The following is a 22,259-nucleotide window of genomic DNA, read 5'->3' as shown; positions in this document are numbered from 1 at the left end:
GCATGGTCCTGCTTCTTATTTAGTTCAACTACAACAGCAACACATTTAAAATGCTATATACTTAATCTGCTCCTGCCTTCACCCCTTATTCCTGCCATCCTAGGGAAAACCCCCAAAACCCACAGTAATTGGCAAACTTAACATTCCTTAGGCCTTCACAGCTGACCAGAGCAATTAACTCAGTACACAAAAATGAGAATCCTTGTGGACTTCTCACTCTCCACTATATTAAGTTCTGGAAGAAGGCTTGCTAGAAATTAATTTTTCCTCATAAAATAACATTTCAAGATTTTGTCTATACTTCACTAGCTTTTTGAAATCTCACTTTCCAGTCAGGACTCCACTTATGACAGATTTTCCAGGCATGTTACTGGGTATGAGAGCAAAGGAGTTAATACTTCCATCCTTATTCAGGATGTGGGACAAAGATACACAACCAGGCTGGAAAAGAGGACCAATCACTCTCCATCAGCACTGCTGAGACTCTAGTTTTCTTCCAGAATATTCCTTCCCTACAAGATACTGGCAAGTCTAAAGGAGGAAAAACAAACTGATGAGAACAAAGGAGTGGTTGTCCCTCAGCCAAAACCTCTCCATGTGAAGGTAATGGCATGGAGCACAGATATATGCTACTGAAGGGAAATGAGAACAGGTCATACTCCAGCCATCCTCCCATGTATTATCTTACCCTGTTGCTCAGGGTGTGAATTATCCTGAGTTTGTGACTCCTAACTGCTTCAGAAAGGGAAAGGCCAGCAGGAGTTTATCACAGCACATGTCACAGTTGAGACAGCCACAATACACAGAGTGTCACCACACAATTTCAGAAAGCTTCAGCCCATACAGAACAACACCTCACCACTGCAGAAGGCTGCAAGCATCTGCCCTTCTTGTTCCTCAGCCCAGCCTTTTATCCCCTCCTGTTGATGCCCTGCCCCTGTGTGCCCTCTGCTCCCTTTGGTGGTTGCTCAGTGCCCCAGGGCACTCCATGGCTCATTGCTGTCAGTGCTGCTCACCTGCTGCTCACAGCTGTGCCACTGGGGATGAGGCTGGGCCAGCCCCACTCCCAATCACCACAAACTGTGTGCCTACAGGAGTAGGCATCGTGTCTTGACAGATTTGCAAAGATGAAACCAAGACTCTGCTCCAGCTAAGAGCCTCCAGGTTGTGTAGGAGACAGCATCCTGGAATGCACGAAGCACGTACACTCAGAAGAGTTTATGTGTTTTGGCACAAATGGTGGTGAAATAGTTCCCCCTTCAGGAGGCTATTCTCTCCCAAGTCACCGTGGACAGGAGCTGCCTGTCCCAAGGGGTCTGTGTACCACAGAATGCTTTGATAAGAGTCTGACATATGCAGTGCAATTTAAGATTTAAACTATTCTTTGCACTGGTTTCAAGTATGACATCAACTCTCCTGAATACCAAGGTCCCCAAATAGCACAATGCACTTCCAAAAAGGTTTATGAGAACTTCATACAATGGCATTATTATTTCCCTCTCTCTGTTTTAAATTCCTCCTCATGCATTTCACTGTCACACTTGCATTTCTCATCACCACGCTACATTCATGATTCACAGTCATCCAGTCACCAACTGGTGCAGAGTTATTTTCAACTTCTCTGTTATTTTCAACCACAGAACAGAGTCTGAAGCAGAGGCATTATGGCATTATTAGATATTAGCTGACAATAGTTTGATTTTCTCCCCCATTTCTCTTACTCTGCAAAGTCATCTGGTAAATGCAGGTTGAAATATGATGTAATTAGTGTACTAATTAGGATTCAGTTCTCCACTTCAGTTAAATTACCAACCTAAGAATCAACTCTCAATTTTCAGTGCATTTTACAATCTAGCTCAACCCTCTAACATATGCATCTTTCAGAGTGCAAGGCTGGTTTTTCAAAGTCAGCTATCGGGAATGTCTGGTTATCACTTTTCAGATGGGAGCCAGCTCTTTTGCATCAATAAGTACAGGCAGTACCTAGTTGAAAATAATAGTGAAGGAAATAGATACAGCAGAGAGATGATGCACTGCCATATGAGCTCTCTGAATATGTACAAGCTGCTTTTTTGTAATAATTAGTAATTACAGTACACATTTCTTAGTTTACACCCATAGAACAAGTTCTGCTGAATTTCTTGAGAGACAAAACAGACAAATCATAACATTAAAAATTACTTTACTGCATTTGCATTGATATGTAGCTTATTCAAAACCTGAAGATCCAGAAATACCATAAATACATTCAGCCAAGGAAGTAAAGAAAGCATTCAGCTCCTGCCACACCTTTAAAGAAGTCTTCTACTCTCAGCAAAGCATGCAAGATGAATACAGGAAATCATCTGTGAACTGAAATCCCAGTTTAAAACTCTAATTCACAATTATCTTCTCTCCTGTAATGAACAGTATTAACAACTTATCATCATGGAAATGCCTGCTTTATAAGAAATAGTGTCTATGAATATTCAAGCTAGATCTAATGTTTATGACACAAATGGACACACTAAATAATAAGATAATAATTCTGCATATAAACATCTGCAGTGTGTTTGGATTTCCGAGAGAAAAGAGCCACACAGATTATTTATTTTTTTTTGTCCAGTAGGGACCCCTGGTGTTTAAGGCAGCTATAACAAAGATCAACATCCCTAGCAGAAAATGAATTACTGTGAGTCAGCCTTTCTGCATCCGTGCCTATTGCATCTTCCTCCTCTGAGATCAAGGAACAACACCTAGCTGTATTATTAAGTTTAATTGCGAGTGTCTTGCAGATTTGTCTTAGCCTTGCAAATGCTTACACAGCACTCACACGGGCCAGAAGCTGGCTGCAAAGCACCTGGTTACTCTAAGGGGAGGATGCTGGGCCTTGTCTGCAAGCAAATTTTGCTAAGGCTTGCAAATTTCCTAACACGAGGCTGAATCACCCCAAAACAGGCCAAGAGACACTTCTGAGACAAAGTCCAAGAAATGGGCATTTGCTCTATTCAGAGCGGGGATCACTGCTTCTAACGGCACACAACCACACACACAGCAAATCAAAATACATGGCTACATTCAGGCACATTCATAGTTTTCCTTAGAGAAGGGTTTTCTAAGGAAAAACTATTCTTAATTACAATATTTCTTAATTAAAATTATTTCTCAATTACAATACAGAATAAGCGTTTCTTGGTCTATCAGCTTTTGCTACACTATGTTGTAAGTGCCTTAAAGTTAACCATCTGAAATTACCCCTCGTGGGTCTCACTGCAATGCATTCACAGTTCTGTTTCTCCAAGGTATCCAGTCTTATTTGTAAGGCCACCCTTTGCAACTTGTTTCTAGTTCCATTTCTCTCTCAACAATGTCTGTCCTATTCCATGGCATTTCTAAGCCAGCATTCCTTATCTCAAGGTTTGCATACAGATGCACACTATGTGAGCTTTCTGTCAGGCTTTGAGAATTTTCTATACATCCATTTTCCACAGTTATGGAAGTTATTTCCTAAAACTCATCACTATCATTAGCATACACGAGGCACAGCGCATCCTGATGGTGGCACTGAGGAAGGCTCCAGGTCTTCCTCGGTGGTCTCCTGATGAAAGCTGGACGTCTTCATCACCGTGTCCTTTTCACCTTTCTCCTTTAGGCATGTACAGTCTGTTGTTAGCTGTTTTATTGATTTCCTCACTGGTTTTAGCAAGCTTTGTCCTTCATTTTTTGCAAGTTTTGTTCTCTATTTATTGCCAAGTCTCATCTAGCTTCTACACTGGTTACAATGCTTCTTATTCTTGCCCAAGTACACCTAGGCACAATGCTTTTAACCCTTTCAAGGCTCTCTGCATTCTTGCAAGATACCCTAATAGCCTTGTCTTTCACAGAGGCAGCTACAGTGAGCCAGTACAGCTTGAAAACAGCCATGAAATTCTATGTAATTGCTGGCTTGGGCCACAGAACTAAAGCTCCCCATCACTTCCTTTCTTGTCAACTTCATCAAAATAACTGATAAGGCCTTAACAAAAAACAAATTAATCAACTTCTGCATCATTATAGCTTGAAGATAACTGCTATGAAGCACAGTCCACTTGTAGCCATGGGGAACAAAGACTCACAGACCTCCCTATATCTCTGAAGAAGATCCCTTTATTGTCAGAAATCAACCCCTCTTTATACCCTTAATTTCCACCAGACACAACCCAAACCAAACCAAGGCCTAACAGAACATAAAGAGGGGACACATTGGTGGCTCAGCTGCAGTGCTGCTGTCCACACGTCCTACCACCCCATCAGCTGCAGATAGTGTGTGGGGTACTCTGCCTTTTTTAGATTACCTTGATTTTATATCTCATTCCTGTTAGAAAACTGCCTCTGGCATTCCCAGAAATAATAAACAGTTAATTGCAGTTAATAATTGCATTTCCTAACAGTATTCTCTGCTTCCTGAATTGCCAAGGCATTTGTAGACCTCTTTACATGATTGCCTTTGGTCTGTGCTGCATTCTGGGGGACTATCAGGAGAATCTTCTCAAAGTCATCATATCCCTCCAGCACAAGTTTGAGGAACAGTACAAGAGAAGAAATACTGTAGTAATACCTCCTTGTTCTATAAACCAGCACAGAGGATTGTTAGCAAACTGAAATGTATTTTTTCTGGCAGAATTTAAGAGTATTACTATCTCACTTCACAAACAAACATTTCACACACTTACATAGGCTTCCATTATCTGAAGGGACCTACAAGGAAGAGGGATTCTTCATCGGGAACCTCAGTGACAGGACAAGAAAGAACAGGTTCAAAATGAAAGAGGGGAAATAGATATCTGGAAGAAATTCTTTACTGTGGGGGTGGTGAGCCACTGGAACAGGTTGCCCAGAGAAGCTGGGGATTCCCCATCTCCGGAAGCGCTGGAAGCCAGGATGGGGCTTGGAACAACCTGGTCTAACAGAAGGTGTCCATGCACATGGCAGGGGGCTTGGAATGAGATGGTCTTTAAGGTCCCTTCCAACCCAAACCAGGCTGTGATTCTATGACCAGCTGTGGAACATCCCAAATGGCACATGACAGAGAATACACGAAAACATGGGCATTAAGTTTGGGAATAAGGGGGAAACAGCCTTGCTTTGTCTCCCTTTTCTTCATTTTGCCTCTTTGGTAAACATAAGAAACCGATTTTGTTTAGTCTTTGGTCACTAGTCAAATTAAAAAAAAATAAACAAAAAAAATATATTTAATTCTAAAATTTTCCATTTAGCTCTTTCCAATGTTTTCCCACGCTTCCCGACAAGCAGGTCCCAACTAGAGCCACACACGGCCTGCTCTCCAAACCGCAGGCCCCCGGAAAGATGCCTTTTCCATTCCCAGGCTCCTTGAGTTACGGCAGGACGGGCCGGGGGGGCCGCGCCCCGCGGTTCCGCCTCCGGCCCGCGTCAGCGGCGGGCGCGGGGCGGCGCGGAGCGGGGCGCAGCGCTGCCGGCAGTCGCGCCATGCACTCCCTCGCCCAGGAGATCCGCAGCTTCTCCAGGGCCAACCTGCGGAAGCAGCGCACCCGCGTCACGACGCTGACCGGCCGCAGGATCGTGGAGACGTGGCGCGGCGCCTGCCTGCACATGGAGGAGGAGGAGGAGGCGGCGCCGGGCGGCGGCTTCGTGCAGGACCTGAGCGCGGACCTGCAGGTCGGCGTGGTGAAGCCCTGGCTGCTGCTGGGTGAGTGGGGTGCGAGAGGCGGGCGGCAGAGGCCGGGCAGGGGCTCGGCGCAGCTGCGGGCACGCTCTGTCTCTCTCCGCAGGGTCGCAGGATGCTGCTCACGACCTGGAGACGATGAGGAAGCACAAGGTAACGTTTCGTGGGCGTACAAAGGCATCTCGCGTAATGCGCGCAATGCGTTTCTCCTGCAAACTAAAAATTCTGAAATATCCTCTAGCGAATCTGAGGGGGAAATGTATTCCACTTGCATTTTCAAAAGGCTGCTCCGTTTGCAGGTGGATGGGTTTCTGTTGGCTTCACGAGAAGCTGAAATGCTTTCAGAGCATCCCAGAATCTTCCAAGGGACTTCTCGAGATTATCTAGTCCAAACCCCCTGCCAAGGCAGGGTCACCCAGAGCACGTGAGACAGGAACGTGTCCAGGTGGGTTTGGAATGTCTCCAGACAGGGGGACTCTGTGACCTTCCTGGGCACCTGTTCCAGTGCTTGGCCATCCTCAATCTAAAGTTATTCCTCATGCTGAGGTGGAACTTCTTATGTTTTGATCTATGGCAATTGCTCATCATCCTGTTGCTAGGTACCACTGAAAAGAATCTTGCTTCCCTGCAAGAGTGATAATTGTTTAGAGCTGTTTAATGGAACAGATTCCTACACTGCCGTAGGCATTTCCACTTTAGACACTAAGCAGCACCATTCCCCCTTGCCTTAGGTGGACTGATGAAACTAGAAAAACAAAGCAGCTTCTCTAAGTCTGTCTCAAATTTTTGTCTTTTTACTCTTCTCTGTTGCAGTAATGGGGTGGTAAGGCCTTTGGACACTGGTGGTTCTGCAGGACAGAGCATGCACCAGGTTGGCATCTGGTGCCATCTAAATGTCATTTTACTGTAACTTTAAATAACTCACAACCTGGTTATAGCCTGGACAGAGCAGAGATGGCAGGAGGCCAGAGTGGTGTCTCCTGCCAGGAACAGGTGTAGTTTACTCTGAAATCCTCCTGCTTCAGCAGATGTTTCTGGTCACTCACCAGAAGGAACATGAGGCTGATGGGTTAGAGCAGGCTTGAAATTTGGGTGATTGTTGGGTGGTCTGTGCTCTCATTCCTATTGCTTCCTCTTCTTTTCCAACCATGTGATGAAAACTCCCTTATCTGTAGAAAATCCATTTTTTAGTCTGTGTTTCAGCACTGATCTTTTCATTTCCTCTCAGAAAAACCCTGAGATTTATCACAGCATGTTTTAGCACGCTTCAAAACTTTGCTTGGAGAAAAGCATACCACAGACAATGTATGTATGTAAAACTGAACATTGCATCAGTGTAAGGTAGAGTCTGTGTATGCCTAAAGATTAATGCACCTTTGTTACTGCTCGTTTTGCTTGCTATCTTCAGAAAATGCCTGTTTTTTATTTTTTTTTAACTTAGGTCACTCACGTTCTAAATGTGGCATATGGAGTCGAAAATGCCTTCCTCAATGACTTTATTTACAAGACCATTTCCATTCTGGACCTCCCAGAAACTGATATTACCTCCTATTTCCCTGAATGTTTTGAGTTTATTGAGCAAGCCAAGATCCAGGTACGGTCTATCAATAATTGATGTTAGTAGTTATCCTGTGTAGATTATTTATAACTCTACGTAAGAACTAAAGCAGCTTCTTTTGTTAAAAGAAAATATGGTACCAAATAAGTTGTTTTGCCATTGTCTTTTTAAATTTTAAATAGAAAATCCAAGTAATTTCTAAGCATTCCTAGAGGCATGGCACTGCTTTTAACCTTCATTCCCTCCAGCATTGCTTTTTCAGAATGACTATCTTGCGTTTTAGGGAAATGCATCTTTAAAACAGTTGGACCAGGGATTGACTTTAGATGACACCATTGCATCTTAAATCCAAGTCACTACCCCTGACAGAAGGAAATGAAGAAAAATTATTTCTCCATTGGGAATGTTGTTTTGGATTAGAAACTGGTCTGGATTAATAGCAAGAAACAGGATTTTTATGTTTAAAATCATTAAAAAACAGCTGTGTGGTTTATCATCAGCTGTTCACCATCCTTGTGCATTTCATTATAGCATCATTGAATGGTTTGGGTTGGAAGGGAACTTAAAGATTATCTAGCTGCAATCCCCTGCCATGGGCAGGGACACCTCCCTCTAGACCAGGTTGCTCAAAGAAGATGCTCTGAATCCACATACATACCAAGAATACCAGAGAATGTGTTAGTAGTCTTGGGGCCAAAAGTGATTTAACTGCTCACAAAATCCTGAAAGGATGTGATGTAGAAAACAGGCTGAAAAACCCTTCTGGGGTGCTTGGCAGAGTTATCTGTAGCCCAACTCAGAGCTGATAAATTCAGGTTTAGTGTGTAATTTACAGCAACCATTGTTTTGGTATCTAAACTATAACTCAACAACCAAATATTATAGGGTGTTATTCTACCATATCTATCAGGCTCATTGTTTATGTAGACTGGGATAAAAGATGATCTTGCCCCAGTTTTCTTTGTCTCGCAGTGTTCTTTCCTTCTCTCATTTATAATTTACAAGCTATGTGATAACGTATTATCACTAAATGACCTTTTCAAGGTTTCTAATTACAGTTTCCAGTTCATTTCTAAATGAAAGTTGCCATTCACAACTGCACAATTTTGCTTTCTGTCTCTGGTGTTTATATCTCAGTTACTATTTTGTAGGTAAGGAGTTTACAGGAAAACTTACACAACAACATTAGTAGTTTTCTGATGGAAGAGGTGGATGAAAGAGAAGGTGACTGGTGGAGTAGTTGTTCTCCAGGATCAGTTCAAAAAGCACATGATAGTGGTATACAGAGATAGATCTCTGGGTGGCTTGAATTACTTTATTTTCTTTGTCAAAATAGTGTTAAAAGAGCTTATGATAAATTGTGTCATGAAGTGCTCTTCTGTTGAAGTAACCACAGAGACACTACTGTTTCATCTCCTAAAATGGGGGAGGAAGAGATATTCACTGGTAAGAGAACATGATATATGAGAAATTATTTCTAGAACATGGTTTAACCCCCTAAAGGAGGTATGAGAGCATGTGAATTTGAGGATGCAAGTGAAGCCTGCACGGTTCTGTAAGTCACTGCCAGCTGGCTACTTGTAACAGGGTTCACTTTTCTAAAACTGTAATGGCTCTAGACACCATGGTACAAATTCTGATACTGATCAGAGCTCAACTTTTCTTCTAAGCTCCAACTTGGCAGGCAGGTTTTCCATGACCTGTTCAGTGACCCATATCAAGTCATAATACTGTGAATGAGGGATCCTTTTGTTGTATGTTGAATATCTAATAATAAAACTTCTGAAATCTTGTGTTTCCAAAGAGAAAATCTTTGCTTATTCATGAACATCACTCCTTATTGCTCTTCCATCTTTCCTAAGGAAAAAGCCTCAGTTTCACTGCAAAATAAAATTAATCTATAAGGAGTTACATTAACCTTCAACTTCACAAAAAGCTTTATGCTTCTTTTAAATTTCTTTCCTTGATGAGACTTTTTGCTCACTGTGTAGAACCATTGTATAATCACCTTTTCTCTTGGTGGAAGATGATTTTGTTTTTCTCTCCATAAAAATTAAAAAAAAAAAACCAACTTGGTCTTGAATCTTATAATCTTACATGGTTCTTGCAAGTCCACAGACCATTTCTGGGCAAGAAAACTTAGGGTGTCAGGATCAGAGCAAGGAGTTCTTGGTAAATAGAGGTTAATTTCCTGTTTGCTGTCTATTTCTTACTTTTATTCTGTATTCACAGCTAATGCAAAATTAGTTAAGAATGACATACCAAATTCATTTTTGTATGAACTGTAAACAATGGACTTCAGCAAGAAAAAATAAACATTCTCAGTATTAAAGTTGGTTTCATATTATGGCCCAAATTAATTTCTGTTCAATAATTTCCAGGATTAATGGGTATCACTATATAATTTTTGGCTGTGTGAAACAAACCAGTTACTTAAAAAGACACATCAGACTTAAATGTGAAAGAGGGAAATAAACCATGAACTATACAAAGAAAAAAAAATTAGAGACCAGTTTCCAGCAGGCAGTGCACAGAAGGTGTGATTTCCCTTGCAAGGAAGGCTGGGGGTGTTATTTGCTGTGCTGGGATGCAGGAGCTTACACTGTTCCTAGCTCTGTCATGATGTTGTGCCTCATTCTTCTAGTCTCAGCTTGGAATTTCTCCAGTGAGGATAATAATACTCCATTTCAGACCTTTGTCTTTTTATTTAAACTGGAAGATTTTTGGAGCAGGAACCATTTTCTGATCTGTGTGTTTTTTAAAATACCAGATAATTGTAGCTCCCAATTCTGTAACATAAACTATTAAGTTCCTGGAAAGGAACCCTGGTGCTTAAAAGAGGGACCTTTTTGTCTCTGGGTAAAATCCCTATTAAGTAACTTGTATCTGTTAAGGGCAAACAGAAGAGGCTGTTTATAGCTAGATCAGTTTTGTTTAGCCTCAAGTATCTGAGCACATCATGTCATGTTTCAGTATTTTCATTCAGAATATGGAAGTGCTGAGGGTTTGGTGGTTTCTTTTTGTGTCAGAGGGGCTTTTCCAGGTCATAGTCTGATGTACAGACACGACAGCATCACAAAGCCTGGGCCTTGCAAACGTTGCTTACGACATGCTAGATTGTCTAGTTGTCTTTGCATTAATTTGGGCTTGTTATTTCTTAACAAAACTTGCAGTGTCTAAAAAGAGACATTCACGTGTCTCAAAGGTTGCGTGGGAAATGTTTAAGTAACATAAAACCCATTAATTTTATATACAATTCAGGATAAGCCTAAATTCAAACCCCAGAAGAAGCATTTGTGAGTTTATGGGAGGTTGAGTAGTTCTGGATTTTGCACCCTAGTTCCCAGTTAAGCGGCCTTAGCTGTACCGGTGGTGGGGTGGGAAGGGAGAGATCTGTTGCAAATCACACGATGTCTTTTCTAATTTTTCTGTTCCTGTGCATGATCCCTCTTACCCAGAATCTTCCCTGCAGAATACACAAAGAAACACACAACTGGGGCTACAAGATGTTCTAAAATCTGCCTCTGTGCCCAGCTGTTTGCTGCCTTGCTATGTTTTTAACCTTTAACAAGATACCATTGAGTGTTGCTATCTTATTGCAAAGGTTTTGTACCTTGGTGATTTCTCATGGGCAGCTCCTCTCAGCACTGACTCCTTCTTCTCAGCACAGCCAACAAACTCCATCCAACTGCTCGACCAGCCAACCTACTCTTTTACAATGCCCATCCTAAGTGGATCCAGCTGTGGCCTATTAAGGGTGGCCTGTTCCTAATTCTTGATAATTAGCACAGCTGTAACTCCTTAGGGGTGAGATTACCTTCACCACTATCTCTGTTTTCCTACATTCCACCCATCCACAGTTGAGTTCCTTTCCACATTGCAAATAAAATCTATTTCAAAATTGGCACCCAAATAGATCAGATACTTCAGTATCCCAGGTGTCTGTGATTTGGTTTTTACATTGACAGGCTGCTGTAAAGCCTCAGGAAGAAAGACAGAGGATGTGTTTTAGTTCTGTGGTTTGAATTAGGTTTGACAAATTTGGTAATAATAAAACATTTTGAGTAGAAAAATACTTAATTTCATGCTTATATCATGCTTATATTTTTATTTGGACTTACTGATATATGTAAATATTTGCTTTGAGCTCAGCAAGGAGCTTTCAATAAGTCTTACAAGAATTTTATGTAAAGTTTCTTACACTTGTAATCTGCCTAATGAATATCCTTATGTTAATAACTTATGTTTCATTTCTTTCTTGGAGGATGGCGTGGTACTGGTTCACTGTAATGCAGGAGTCTCCCGTGCAGCAGCTGTAGTCATTGGTTTTCTAATGAATTCAGAAAGACTGAGCTTTGCCAGAGCCTTTTCCTTGGTGAAAAATGCAAGGCCTGCAGCTTGTCCAAATCCTGGCTTCATGGAGCAGCTCCACAAGTACCAAGAACAGATTTTAAACACAAATGGAAGCATAAACAATCATGACTGATCTAAAGGGAGAAGTGAAATTATCTGTTTTGACTATACAGGAAGAGATGTTGGATGTACTTTAATCTGTCATTTTGAAATCCCCTTTCACATTTGCATTTTCAAGTCTTTATGTATTTTTTTCTTACCCTCCTTTGACCCTGTTTTTTCTAGCATGTCATCAAAAGGCCAAATGGTGTTGTACTGACTTCAGAGAAGTTTTGCCTAAAACCAGAGCACTAATAAAAAGATACAGCTCAGTTTTCCTTGAAATATTAGAAAACAGTAGAATGATGATTTGCTTACTGAACCATCAGAAAATGCAGGCAATAGAGAAAGGAAGTAAAATAACTGAGGTAGGTAAGTTGCTTTCTTTCCAAATCTGTGCCTTCCTAGTTGGTTGTAAAATCGAGATAATAAAATGTTCATATAATGGATTTTAAAATTATATTGCAACTATAGATGATGATACTGAATTTTGTGGGCTAGCTAGCCATTAATTTTTTTTTTTTAATTAAAACTATGGTCTTTTGAGGATGCTCAAAATGCATAGGATGCTTTAATGCTTTGTGTATTTCTGTTGTTTCTCATCTAGTAGTAGTTTGAAGTGCACTAACATGATGAGTACAGTCTTGGAACTAGCAGGGTTTTTTTTCCCTGTACATAATTTCAGTAGAGATATAAAAAATGTTGATAATGATCTGTCTCTGCTCATGCTACTGTCTTCGTCACATCTGGTGCTGTCCCCTCACTCCATTCCACATCATATGTAAAGAACAGACATGATAGGATGTGTAATTTTCATCCTCCTGAGAGATCCCAGGCTGAAATTACTATTATGCTTTAAAAAAAATTTGACAAGATTTTAATAGTATTTTGTGGCCTTCATTATTTGATATATTAATATGCAACAAAATAAAGAGAACACTGTGTTTGGATTAATTGTGTGCTAAAGGTTTGGTTTCAGGATTGGCGTTCTGTCCTGGTACAGCAGTTTGAGCTGTACCACAGGGTTGTGTTTGAACCACGACCTCTCTCGTTCTCAGCGTGAATCGCTCAAGAGTGTGTAGTGACAGGGCAAGGGGGAATGCATTCCGGGAGAGGCTGTAGGTAGAGATTAGATTATTTACCCTGAGGGTGGGGAGGCCCTGGCACAGGCTGCCCGGAGAAGCTGTGGCCGCCCCATCCCTGGGAGTGTCCAAGGCCAGGTCGGACAGGGCGAATTGGGATAGCGGGAAGTCTTTTTGCCTGTGGCACGGGGTGGAGCTGGTTGAGCTTTAAGATCCCTTCCAAGCCAACCCATTCCATGATTCCACGCCAAACGTTAATGCGGGGATCAGGCAACCCCGCGGTATCTGATCGCTGTCCGCGGTCACTGACCCCGTGTCCGCGGGGAACAGCTCCCCGCCTTGTCCCGGGTGGCCGCGGTGCCGCAGCCGGGCACTGACTGACACCCTTCCCCTGGGGAAGGCACTGTGGGGAGGCCGCTCCGAGTTCCCAGCCCGCGGGAGCAGCCCGGGAGCAGCCCTTGGTAACGGTGACGGCGTTCCCTCAGCTCTGTTCGCGACCCGCTCCTCCCTGAGGGACCGTTTGCCGAGGAGCCGGGAGCGGACCGGCCGCCACCCTCACCCCCGGCCGGACGGGGCTCCGCCCGCCCCATTTCGTCCCAACATGCCATGGGGTGGGTCGGAAGTGACGGCGGCAGGAAGCTCCGTCCCGTTTGAAAGCGCCCGGCGGAGCCGCGGCCGCCGCCTCTTTCCCGCCCTCCGGGCCGACATGGCCGCCTTCGCCATGGAGCTGCCGCCCGCAGGTGAACGGGGCCCGCGGCTCCCGCCGGCCGCGCCGCGCTTCGGCCGTGCTGGGCCCGCTTCGGGGGGCTGCGCTGCCCGGCCGGGGGCGCCCGGCGGGCTCCCCGGCGCTCCTGTGAGGGGAGTGGGGCCGGGACCGACCCCCTGCGCTAGGCGGGGAGTGGGTGCTGCTGAGCCGAGTGCGAGACGGCGCCGGGAAGGGGCGGTTCGCGCTGGGCTGGTGCGAAAGGGGAGCGGGGTTAGATCCGTCGGCCGCCACTTGTAATTGCGACAAATGCAAGGTTGTGATAAACTCGGCTTACCTGTAAAATGAAGATTGAACCGCTTTTGATCTCATCGATACATGCAAATATCTCCGAGGCGGGTGCCGAGAGGATGGTGCCACGCTCTTTTCGGTGATGCCCAGCCACAGAGAGAGGAGTAATGGCCATAAACCAAAACAAGAAGGAGTTCTGTCTCAGCGTGAGGAGGAACTTCTTTACACTGAGGGTGGCCGAGCACTGGAAGAGGCTCAGACTGCCCAGGAAGGCTGTGGAGTCTCCCTTTCTGGAGACATTCCAAACTCGCCTGGAGACGTTTCTGTGTCCCTGCTCTGGGTGACCCTGCCTTGGCAGAGGGTTTGGAGTAGATGATCTCCAGCGGTCCCTTCCAACCCTAACGATTCTGGGATTCTGTGATTTAATCACTTCCTGTTTCTTGTGTTATGTTTCTTTCATAGAGCCCACAATAGAAAAAGCTGCCTTTGTCTTTCTCTTGTCTCTTTCATATTGTAAAATTTTGTTTTCAGGAGCTGAACCAATGACTCTTGGCTCCCCGACATCTCCAAAACAAGGAACTAGTGCTCAATTTCTCCCTGGGTTTTTGATGGGTGACTTACCTGCACCAGTGACTCCGCAGCCACGTGCTTTATACGGCCCTTCAGTCGGTGTCATGGAAACAAGGTCTCCACTACTTGCAGGTCAGAATTTGTTAAACGTTGGAAAATTGTCCTGAAAGAAAAAAAAAAAAAAGTTTTGTCTCTGTTCTGCATGACTGTTGCAGACTTCAATCCTTATAGTTTTATATCTTTCCATAAGCAAGCTCTACTGATTGAGTAAGTGGTGAACTCAGTGTATTCAATTATAATAAATGTTTTAAATGTGACAGTTTTGGTATCAGGAAAAGTTTGTTTTGCAGGGAAGGTAATAAACCTCTCAATACAGAATCAAATTATATGACTCTTTACAAGTCAATTGCACATACATTGATATTGAAAACAGAGATATCTGCTGGCAAACTAAATGCAACTTGTGCAAACTGTTGATTTCTTTGCAGAATTTTTTCTATTTCTTTGAATTCTAAAAGGTCACAGGTTGTCAAACTTACAAAAACTGGGTGGTGAAAAACTGAAAATAAACTTCTTAATTAGTATCTAGTGGTTATAGCTAAAGTCTTGATGTCTGCTGTCATTGGACTGGAGCAGTTTTCCTAGCTAGTAGAATGCTCATTTCTCTTTAACCACCCAATTAATCAAATTACAAGTTCTTACCCCATGTTAGTATTGTACATCTGTTTTCTTCTCTGAGAAGAATGGGTAATTGACATGCCATGCGTGATCTTGGCTTTTGTACTAAATCAGTTGGCATAATTTAATGTCTGATGGTGTTAATATGCTAGTCATTTTGAAGGAAAAATTGAGGATTAAAGTACTCCAATAATTTCTCTTAATAAAATATTCTCTTCTTTGAATGTCAGACCAGATTGGACTCAATGATCTTTCCAGGTCCCTTCCAACTTAAAATGTTCCATAATTGGAGGTTTGTTTGTCTTCTGCTTCTTGCTCTTGTTTGCCTGCCCTTGCACATCTGGGAACAAACCTCTTATGAAAATATTTATGAAATTGAAAGTAATCATGTGAATTTCACCAAATGGTTTTTAAAGGGTTTATTATAGCCTCAGAGTATCAATTTTAGGAAAAGGGGAGCCAGTAAGATTCTAGCACAGACTTCCCAAAGGGAGTGATCAAGTACATCACTTAAACTGCAAACCTTGATGGGAGAGTGCTTTACATAATGCACATTATTCCATGTAACAGTAGCAGTTCTTGTACGTGTTAAACAGTTCAGAGCGGAGTCTTGAGGCTCAGAATTTAGGATTGGAAAAGCTTGGTTTGCAAATGCTTTGCAAGGGAAAACTTGATGCAAACTACTTTTTTTTTTTTTTTCCCTAGGGTAAATCCACATGAAGGGTTAAGTCAAGCCTTTTCAAGGAGTTTAATTCTCTGTTATACTGGAAGTCCCAAAGTTTACAGAATGGGAGGGCAGCTGGTTTAACTTCATCCTGTCTATATGCAAGCTCTAGTCGCTGCTCTCAAGAGTTTACATTTTTATTTAATATGAAATTAGATGAGAAGCCAAGGAATTGGGACCGTGGGAATGTGACAGTAATGTGCAATGTCTCTGTGCATTTGGGTGTGGTTCTTTAACATGTAGGATATCTCATTTTTAAAAAAATCTTGCTTTTTCGTCTGTACTACAGGCAAGTTAGTCTCTGAAACAATTAAAATAGATTTCTAGCCTGGCTTAAAATTGAAAGATAAAGCCATGCTCAGGACTTCAGAGAAAGAACATGTAAACAGTGAATATAATGGGTTAATAAGAGGTCTGAAAGTTCTAAATAATACTTCTGTAGGATGCTGTTTGAGACACCTGTGATGTTCCTACCTAGAACATTCAAACCTGAACAGTTTGGTAGGACAGATGGCTCTGCAAACCTCCAGTGAAACAATCAAGTCTCAACAACAATCAACACGAGAGCATGGCTGAATGTATTACTGAGGTTTCAAGAACAAGTAGCACCAAAGCAAAATGACACGTTTTCTTATGCTCTACTTTTGTTCCTTTGCCTCGCAGGAGGGTCTCCACCACAACCAGTAGTCCCTTCACATAAGGACAAAGGTGGTGCTCCACCAGTTAGAAGCATATATGATGAGTTATCTAGTCCTGGGCTTGGATCAACACCTCTGTCCTCAAGAAGAACAGTAAGTGTCTTCTGTACTGGCCTGATCTTAGCAGAAGATGTGAGGCAGCTTACTGCCTCAGTGGATTCTCAAATTTATTTGTATAAACTGCTTTAGCAAAATGAGTGGTGACCCTTCAGATCATGCTGTTGCTTAGTATGGGTTGTTCTGTGTACCTGTTCCTGTTTAAACAGGAGCTGTGGTCATGAAGCAAATTCCTGTTATTGCCAATTTTCAGTTCGGTGGGAAATGAAAAATGCAAGTCATCCTCAGTTATGCAAGCCATGACTCGGTTATGTTCTCAAATTCAGCTTTGTTGTCAGCTTTTCACTTTCTTGTGAGTTTATTGGGCTGCTGATTGCCAGAAGGACCCTTCCACAGCTTGAAAGGAAGTGTAGCAAAGTGGAGGCTGGTCTCTTCCCCTGTAAAACAGGTAATAGGACAAGAGAAAATGGCCTCAGGTTGGACCAGAAGACGTTTAGATTGGATATCAGGAAAAATTTCTTCACTGAAAGGGTGGTCAGGCACTGGAACAGGCCACCCAGGGAAGTGTTAGAATCGCCATCCTTGAAAGTGTTCAAAAATGCATGGAAGTGGCACTTGGGGACATGGTTTAGGGGGCAGGATGGCAATATTAGGTTAACAGTTGGACTCAGTGATCTCAGAGGTCTTTTCCAACCTTAATAATTCCAGGTTTCTGTGATTACCTTTTAGAAGGCAATGGAGGCACTTATGGAAACAGAAGGAATTTTTTCTGAATAAAATATCTAATCAAAGTTTGGGTAGACAGTTGGGGTTAATTTTGAAAGAGAAACACTGAAATTTCTATGAGATAAATTTTATAATAAGCTCTGCTGCTTAACTGACTAATGAAGCACTACTAGGTCCTTTTTCACTGAACTCTTGATGCAAGGAGAACATTTTAAACTAAATGAGCAGTCTTTGTGTTGAGTGTTGCCTTCTCAAAACTATTCTGAAAGCTGAGGTTCTCCATGAAGGACAGAACCCTATAGTGTCTTAAAGGACTGGATATTAAATTTAAAAAAATGTTGAGCAGCTATCAGAACCTTTGTTGCTAGGTCTACAGGTACTTCAGGCTATTCCATCTTGTATCTAAGAAATGCCATGATTCAGGCTAAAAATAGACTAAAATTGTTTGGGGTGTTGAAATCCTGTGTTAAAAAGAAAACAACTGCTACCATCTAAAACTCAAAGTATACTTTCCTTCTATGCACTAAATAGTTGAGCAGGAAAGTAAGTCTAGTAATAGTCTCCATACAAGGGAAGGTTATGTTTCCGTGATTTCTGAACCCTTTAGGCAGTGAAAATGCTGATAAACTTAGGATACTAATATCATTCCCATTGGGATGCACATGAATGTGTGACTTACTACAGTGCAGCAATAGTGACAGGACTGTTTTAAGAAGGTAAACCAAAGGGTTTCTGAGTATTGATACTTAAAGCTACTTTGTTTCACAAAGCATATGTCAAATATGTAGTCAGATAACTTTTCATTAATAGCTCTTGGCAATCTTTTGTTAAATATACTTGCAAATATCTGTTTTCTAAAAAGTAAGGAATAACTTAAGGTAAACAGTTAATATTGTTACCTGAATGTTTAAATCACTTGAAAACTGTCTCTCTTGATCTGAGCAGTATACCTATAAGAATAATTTGTTACTTTCTGTATATTAATGCAGGCCAGCTTTACTTTAACACAAAGCCCATCAGTTGGAATTCTGCCATCAACTCCGGGAGCAGGTAAATGTCCTGTCAAAATTTCTATTCCCTTTTCATACTACTTTCTTTAATACAGAAAAATCATCACTGTTCAAGCTACATCAGTTCCTTGCTAATTTATGAGGAGGTGGTGCATTTGTTAGCTTTTCAAACGGTGTGTGGGTATGAGTAGGAAATGATCATTCATTCTGAGACTGAGTTTCAAGCAACTTTCCTTGTTCCAAATGTGGTGTTGGACTGAGCACAGAGGTGGTTGTAATTAAATGAAGGAGCTGAGATTGATGGATTGCCTTCCATCTTCACAAGGTTTGATATCTTGTGTATGAACCAGTGGTTTCTTGCTAAGCTTTATTCTGTTAACCAGTTCCTATTTGGCAACTGTATTAGCTGTTGGTGTTTTGAAGTCAAAGAGAGCACTAGGTTGCTGGTCATAAAAACTTACTAGTGTGTTTGCAGATATGAAGTTATGATTGACTTACTTGTTCTGTCTGTGAGTAAATCCCCATCAAACTCTTCCACATACAAGTGAAATGCTTGACACTGAATTTATTATTTATAAACCTCTGTCTTGCAAAAGAAATTTGTTCAGCAATACCATTTCAATTTAACAGCTTCAAGCATGTTCAGTCCTGCAAGTATTGGGCAGCCTAAGAAGACTACTCTATCTCCTGCTCAGCTGGATCCTTTTTATACTCAAGGTGATTCCCTTACTTCAGAAGATCAACTTGATGACACATGGGTAACTGTATTTGGGTAAGTTGATTTCCAAAGTATTGGAAAAACATGGGTTAAGTCTTTACAGCATAGGAGAAAAATACTTGAGCCTTGATGTTGTCTGGCATTGGTATGTGTTGCAAATACAGCTATGGTTAAAGCAAGCAAACACCTGCATTTCAGTGAGGCATCTTAAATTGAGCTACACATTATTTTTTCTAATTAGAAAGGCACCATTCTGCTGTTGGGGTGTGTGGTAAAGTGCCTAGAAGGTGGTGGCATTTCTCAAGTCACTGCTTCTGATATTATAGTGGTCTCTTCTGGATTTCTGTAAATGCTTCATAGGGTTATATCTTGACACCTGAATTTTTAAACTACTCATAATTTTTTGAGTATTTTTTTCTGTCTTTCAGATTTCCTCAAGCATCAGCTTCCTATATTCTACTACAGTTTGCTCAGTATGGAAACATATTAAAGCATGTGGTATGTCTTAGTTTGACACTTATGTCAGAAAACGTTGTGAATTAAGCATTTTAAAAACTACATTTCACAATTTTCACTTTGTCTCATTCAGATGTCCAACACAGGAAACTGGATGCATATTCGATATCAGTCCAAGCTTCAAGCCCGGAAAGCCTTAAGCAAAGATGGAAGAATTTTTGGTGAATCTATCATGATTGGTGTCAAGCCTTGTATAGATAAAGTAAGTTAATAGTTGCTTTTAGTTCAAAGGCACTCTGCTTTTGGTCTTTCTTTTTATTTTCCCTGACCTTTTTGATTTTTTTTCTTTTGGAATTGGACATTGTAGGTAGTTCATCTATATAGATATAGTCTGTTACACATTTACATAAGTTTTTTTCTTAAATATTTGTCAACATTTCCTGCTGAGAAGGATCATTATGAGCAATCTCTGTGCTCCTTGGAAGTTACAATGCATGCAATTATATTGCTGTATGAGACAAGCAAGTGAAACCATAATGTAAGACACAATTGAGACAAGTTTCCTGACTGGAATGCAACAGATACCTAATGGCAGATTAAGACTATTGCTGCTCCTAATTGTACCTCTCTATTTTTTATGTGACTATGTACTTCTGGCTCTTGAATTTCTCTTAGTACTTTGGACTGAAAATTTGTTAGCAAGAAAATCCCAATCCTGTTCTCCCACCTGCCCCTATAAAAACATGTCACTCTCTTGTAAGTAGTAGTTGGGGGTAGACGTGGCCGTCTTGTAGTCTTAATAGTAACATGAGCTGTTAGTGTCTAGGTATTGGCAATATCCTAACCTTTAATACTTGCAGCCCTTTGCACTGGGTACTGTACATTAGCTTAAGCAAATAACAGTCATTCTTCAGTCATTCTACACAGATTTTTTTTTTTTTTTGGTCTCCTTCAAGGATATATGGTACTAAAGAGTAATGTAAGCTTTCCAACGTAAATCATTGTGAGATGGCAGCTTAGAAACTGAACTTGCAATTACTAAAGTTTTCACAGTCTGAAACATTTCTTATACTCAGTAAAATTCAGAAACAAGTACTTCTATGGCCCTTTTCTCTGTGGGCTTCTGCTGATGGTCTGTCCATGCATTTTTACTCTTTTGGTGTCCACTTTGTATCGATGAATGAATTGTCTGTAAGCTGAAGCTCTAGGAGAAATGATCTAAGACATAGAATTGCCAGGCATCTGATCTTCATTGCTTTTGAATCCTCATTTTGTCTTTTGTGAATAGTATCCACTTTCATATACCATAAATAAACCTATAGTCATTAATTTGTATTTTTGGAGGCAAAAGATTTCAGGAGACTAATCCATTGAAGGATTGATTTTGGTAAGACTTTCCTACAATTGAAAACTAGATATGATGGATTTGACATCAGCACTTAGGCTTCTGATTTAAAAGTATTAGTTAATTCCATGGGTTCCCCTTGCGCTGAGCAGTCAGCTGCCCACCCACCACGTAAACCAATCCTATTCTTTGTTTTGGAAAGTGCTTTTCTACCAAATGTGCTGCTGAATTTCTGCTGTCTTTAGGCTGGTGGAATCCTGTGCTCTACTGAGTCTGAATGCACTAAATCATGTTATTTACCATCCTGTTTTCTCTAGTTTGTTGTGGAACTTGTGGTTCCCATCAAGTCACCTCCTACCTCTTCCATTCTACATGCATTTCTTTCTAAACACAAACTTACGAAATGGAGCCTTGAGGTTTGATTGCATTTCCTATTGTATTGTATTCTCTACATTTACATGTACATTTAGTACAGACAGCGAACAGATTCCAGCCTTCCACTACAATGGCATAATTCCACATGTAAATGATTGCAGTGACGAAAATTCTTGGTGGTCATGTGTACCTATATGTTCCGTACTGACACACCTTTTATCTTTTGGGATTCAAATATGATTTATCAAAAAAAAAATCAAATAGTTGATAATTTTAGATGATAAAGGTTGTAATACTTTTCAGTATTTGTTTACATTATATTAACCCTCTATTTAAGAGTGTGATGGAAAACTTTGAAAGAAGCTCTACGTCCTCAATGTCTTCGATTTTCACTCCACCTACAAAATCTGCCAGCACACCAACACAACCTGCAAATAATACTGCAAGGATTTCTACCATGAGACCTCTTGCAACAGCATATAAGGCTTCCACTAGTGACTATCAGGTATTTTGAAGGAAATAGGAACATGTGTTTTTGTGTTACCTCCCCTTAGCTCTGCGAGGCTGTGCGGACATTAACTTCAATGTGACCTTACCTTTTGCGGTCAGTTCTTTAATGATGTGGTTCACGTACAAGCTCAGTCTGTTCAGTCTCTAAAATAATAATAAAAAAATACTAAATTAAAGAGTTGTCACTTTTCCAGGGAATAAGGGCTTGTTTTGAAGATATTTCAAACATATTTTGTCAAAATGTAGTAGCACTTAGGAAAAGAGGAAATAAATGGTTAGTGTAAAAACTATTACCTACATGTTGACTGATTCTCTGTATTTTCTCTTTTTGTTTTTCTCCCTGCCTTCTAGGTGGTTTCTGACAGACAAACTCCAAGGAAAGATGAAAGTATTGTATCTAAAGCAATGGAATATGTTTTTGGCTGGTAATATACAAGAGGAAGTAACACACTAAGCTGGACAGGGTTTGAACTATGCTACTGGCATTTGTAGTTAGTTGTATAACTACTGGTGGCAGTATTTTATCTTACACAGCACCTGTTATGCCTTCAGTTTATTCAGAAGACGTGTAGCCTGCACTTTAAATGATGGCGGTGTACACATGGTTTTACAGACTAAGTGTAAATAAAAGTGCTTTATCCCTG

At 41.3% G+C, this 22,259-nt stretch overlaps 2 protein-coding genes across 3 annotated transcripts; both read left to right on the top strand.

The window, feature by feature from the left end:
• Nucleotides 1-5,414: 5,414 nt before the first annotated feature.
• DUSP19 (dual specificity phosphatase 19) lies at nt 5,415-12,622 on the top strand. The gene is made up of 4 exons (XM_041487727.1): nt 5,415-5,686; nt 5,769-5,815; nt 7,104-7,256; nt 11,485-12,622. Exons 1-4 carry the CDS (start codon nt 5,467-5,469, stop codon nt 11,704-11,706), a joined length of 642 nt encoding a protein of 213 aa, XP_041343661.1. The 5' UTR covers nt 5,415-5,466; the 3' UTR covers nt 11,707-12,622.
• Nucleotides 12,623-13,394: 772 nt separating this feature from the next.
• NUP35 (nucleoporin 35) lies at nt 13,395-22,259 on the top strand. Of its 2 annotated transcripts, none has more exons than XM_041487721.1 (9): nt 13,395-13,494; nt 14,280-14,450; nt 16,384-16,511; nt 18,191-18,251; nt 18,842-18,983; nt 19,358-19,427; nt 19,519-19,647; nt 21,443-21,610; nt 21,967-22,259. In XM_041487721.1, exons 1-9 carry the CDS (start codon nt 13,461-13,463, stop codon nt 22,042-22,044), a joined length of 981 nt encoding a protein of 326 aa, XP_041343655.1. In that variant the 5' UTR covers nt 13,395-13,460; the 3' UTR covers nt 22,045-22,259. The 2 variants fall into 2 exon arrangements, with proteins under 2 accessions (XP_041343655.1, XP_041343657.1); XM_041487723.1 differs by having other exon boundaries at nt 13,400-13,490.

This window comes from Pyrgilauda ruficollis, unplaced genomic scaffold, assembly GCF_017590135.1.
Source record: "Pyrgilauda ruficollis isolate IOZ18807 unplaced genomic scaffold, ASM1759013v1 scaffold83, whole genome shotgun sequence".
Classification (NCBI taxonomy): domain Eukaryota; kingdom Metazoa; phylum Chordata; class Aves; order Passeriformes; family Passeridae; genus Pyrgilauda; species Pyrgilauda ruficollis.
This window is presented reverse-complemented; position numbering and strand designations above follow the sequence as displayed.

Coding starts and splice junctions, on each gene's coding strand:
- DUSP19 (XM_041487727.1), top strand. CDS start 5,467: ATGCACTCCCTCGCCCAGGAGATCCGCAGCTTCTCCAGGGCCAACCTG. Junction 5,687..5,768: donor GAAGCCCTGGCTGCTGCTGG/GTGAGTGGGGTG, acceptor CTCTCTCCGCAG/GGTCGCAGGATGCTGCTCAC. Junction 5,816..7,103: donor AGACGATGAGGAAGCACAAG/GTAACGTTTCGT, acceptor TTTTTAACTTAG/GTCACTCACGTTCTAAATGT.
- NUP35 (XM_041487721.1), top strand. CDS start 13,461: ATGGCCGCCTTCGCCATGGAGCTGCCGCCCGCAG. Junction 18,252..18,841: donor GCCATCAACTCCGGGAGCAG/GTAAATGTCCTG, acceptor TCAATTTAACAG/CTTCAAGCATGTTCAGTCCT. Junction 18,984..19,357: donor ACATGGGTAACTGTATTTGG/GTAAGTTGATTT, acceptor TCTGTCTTTCAG/ATTTCCTCAAGCATCAGCTT.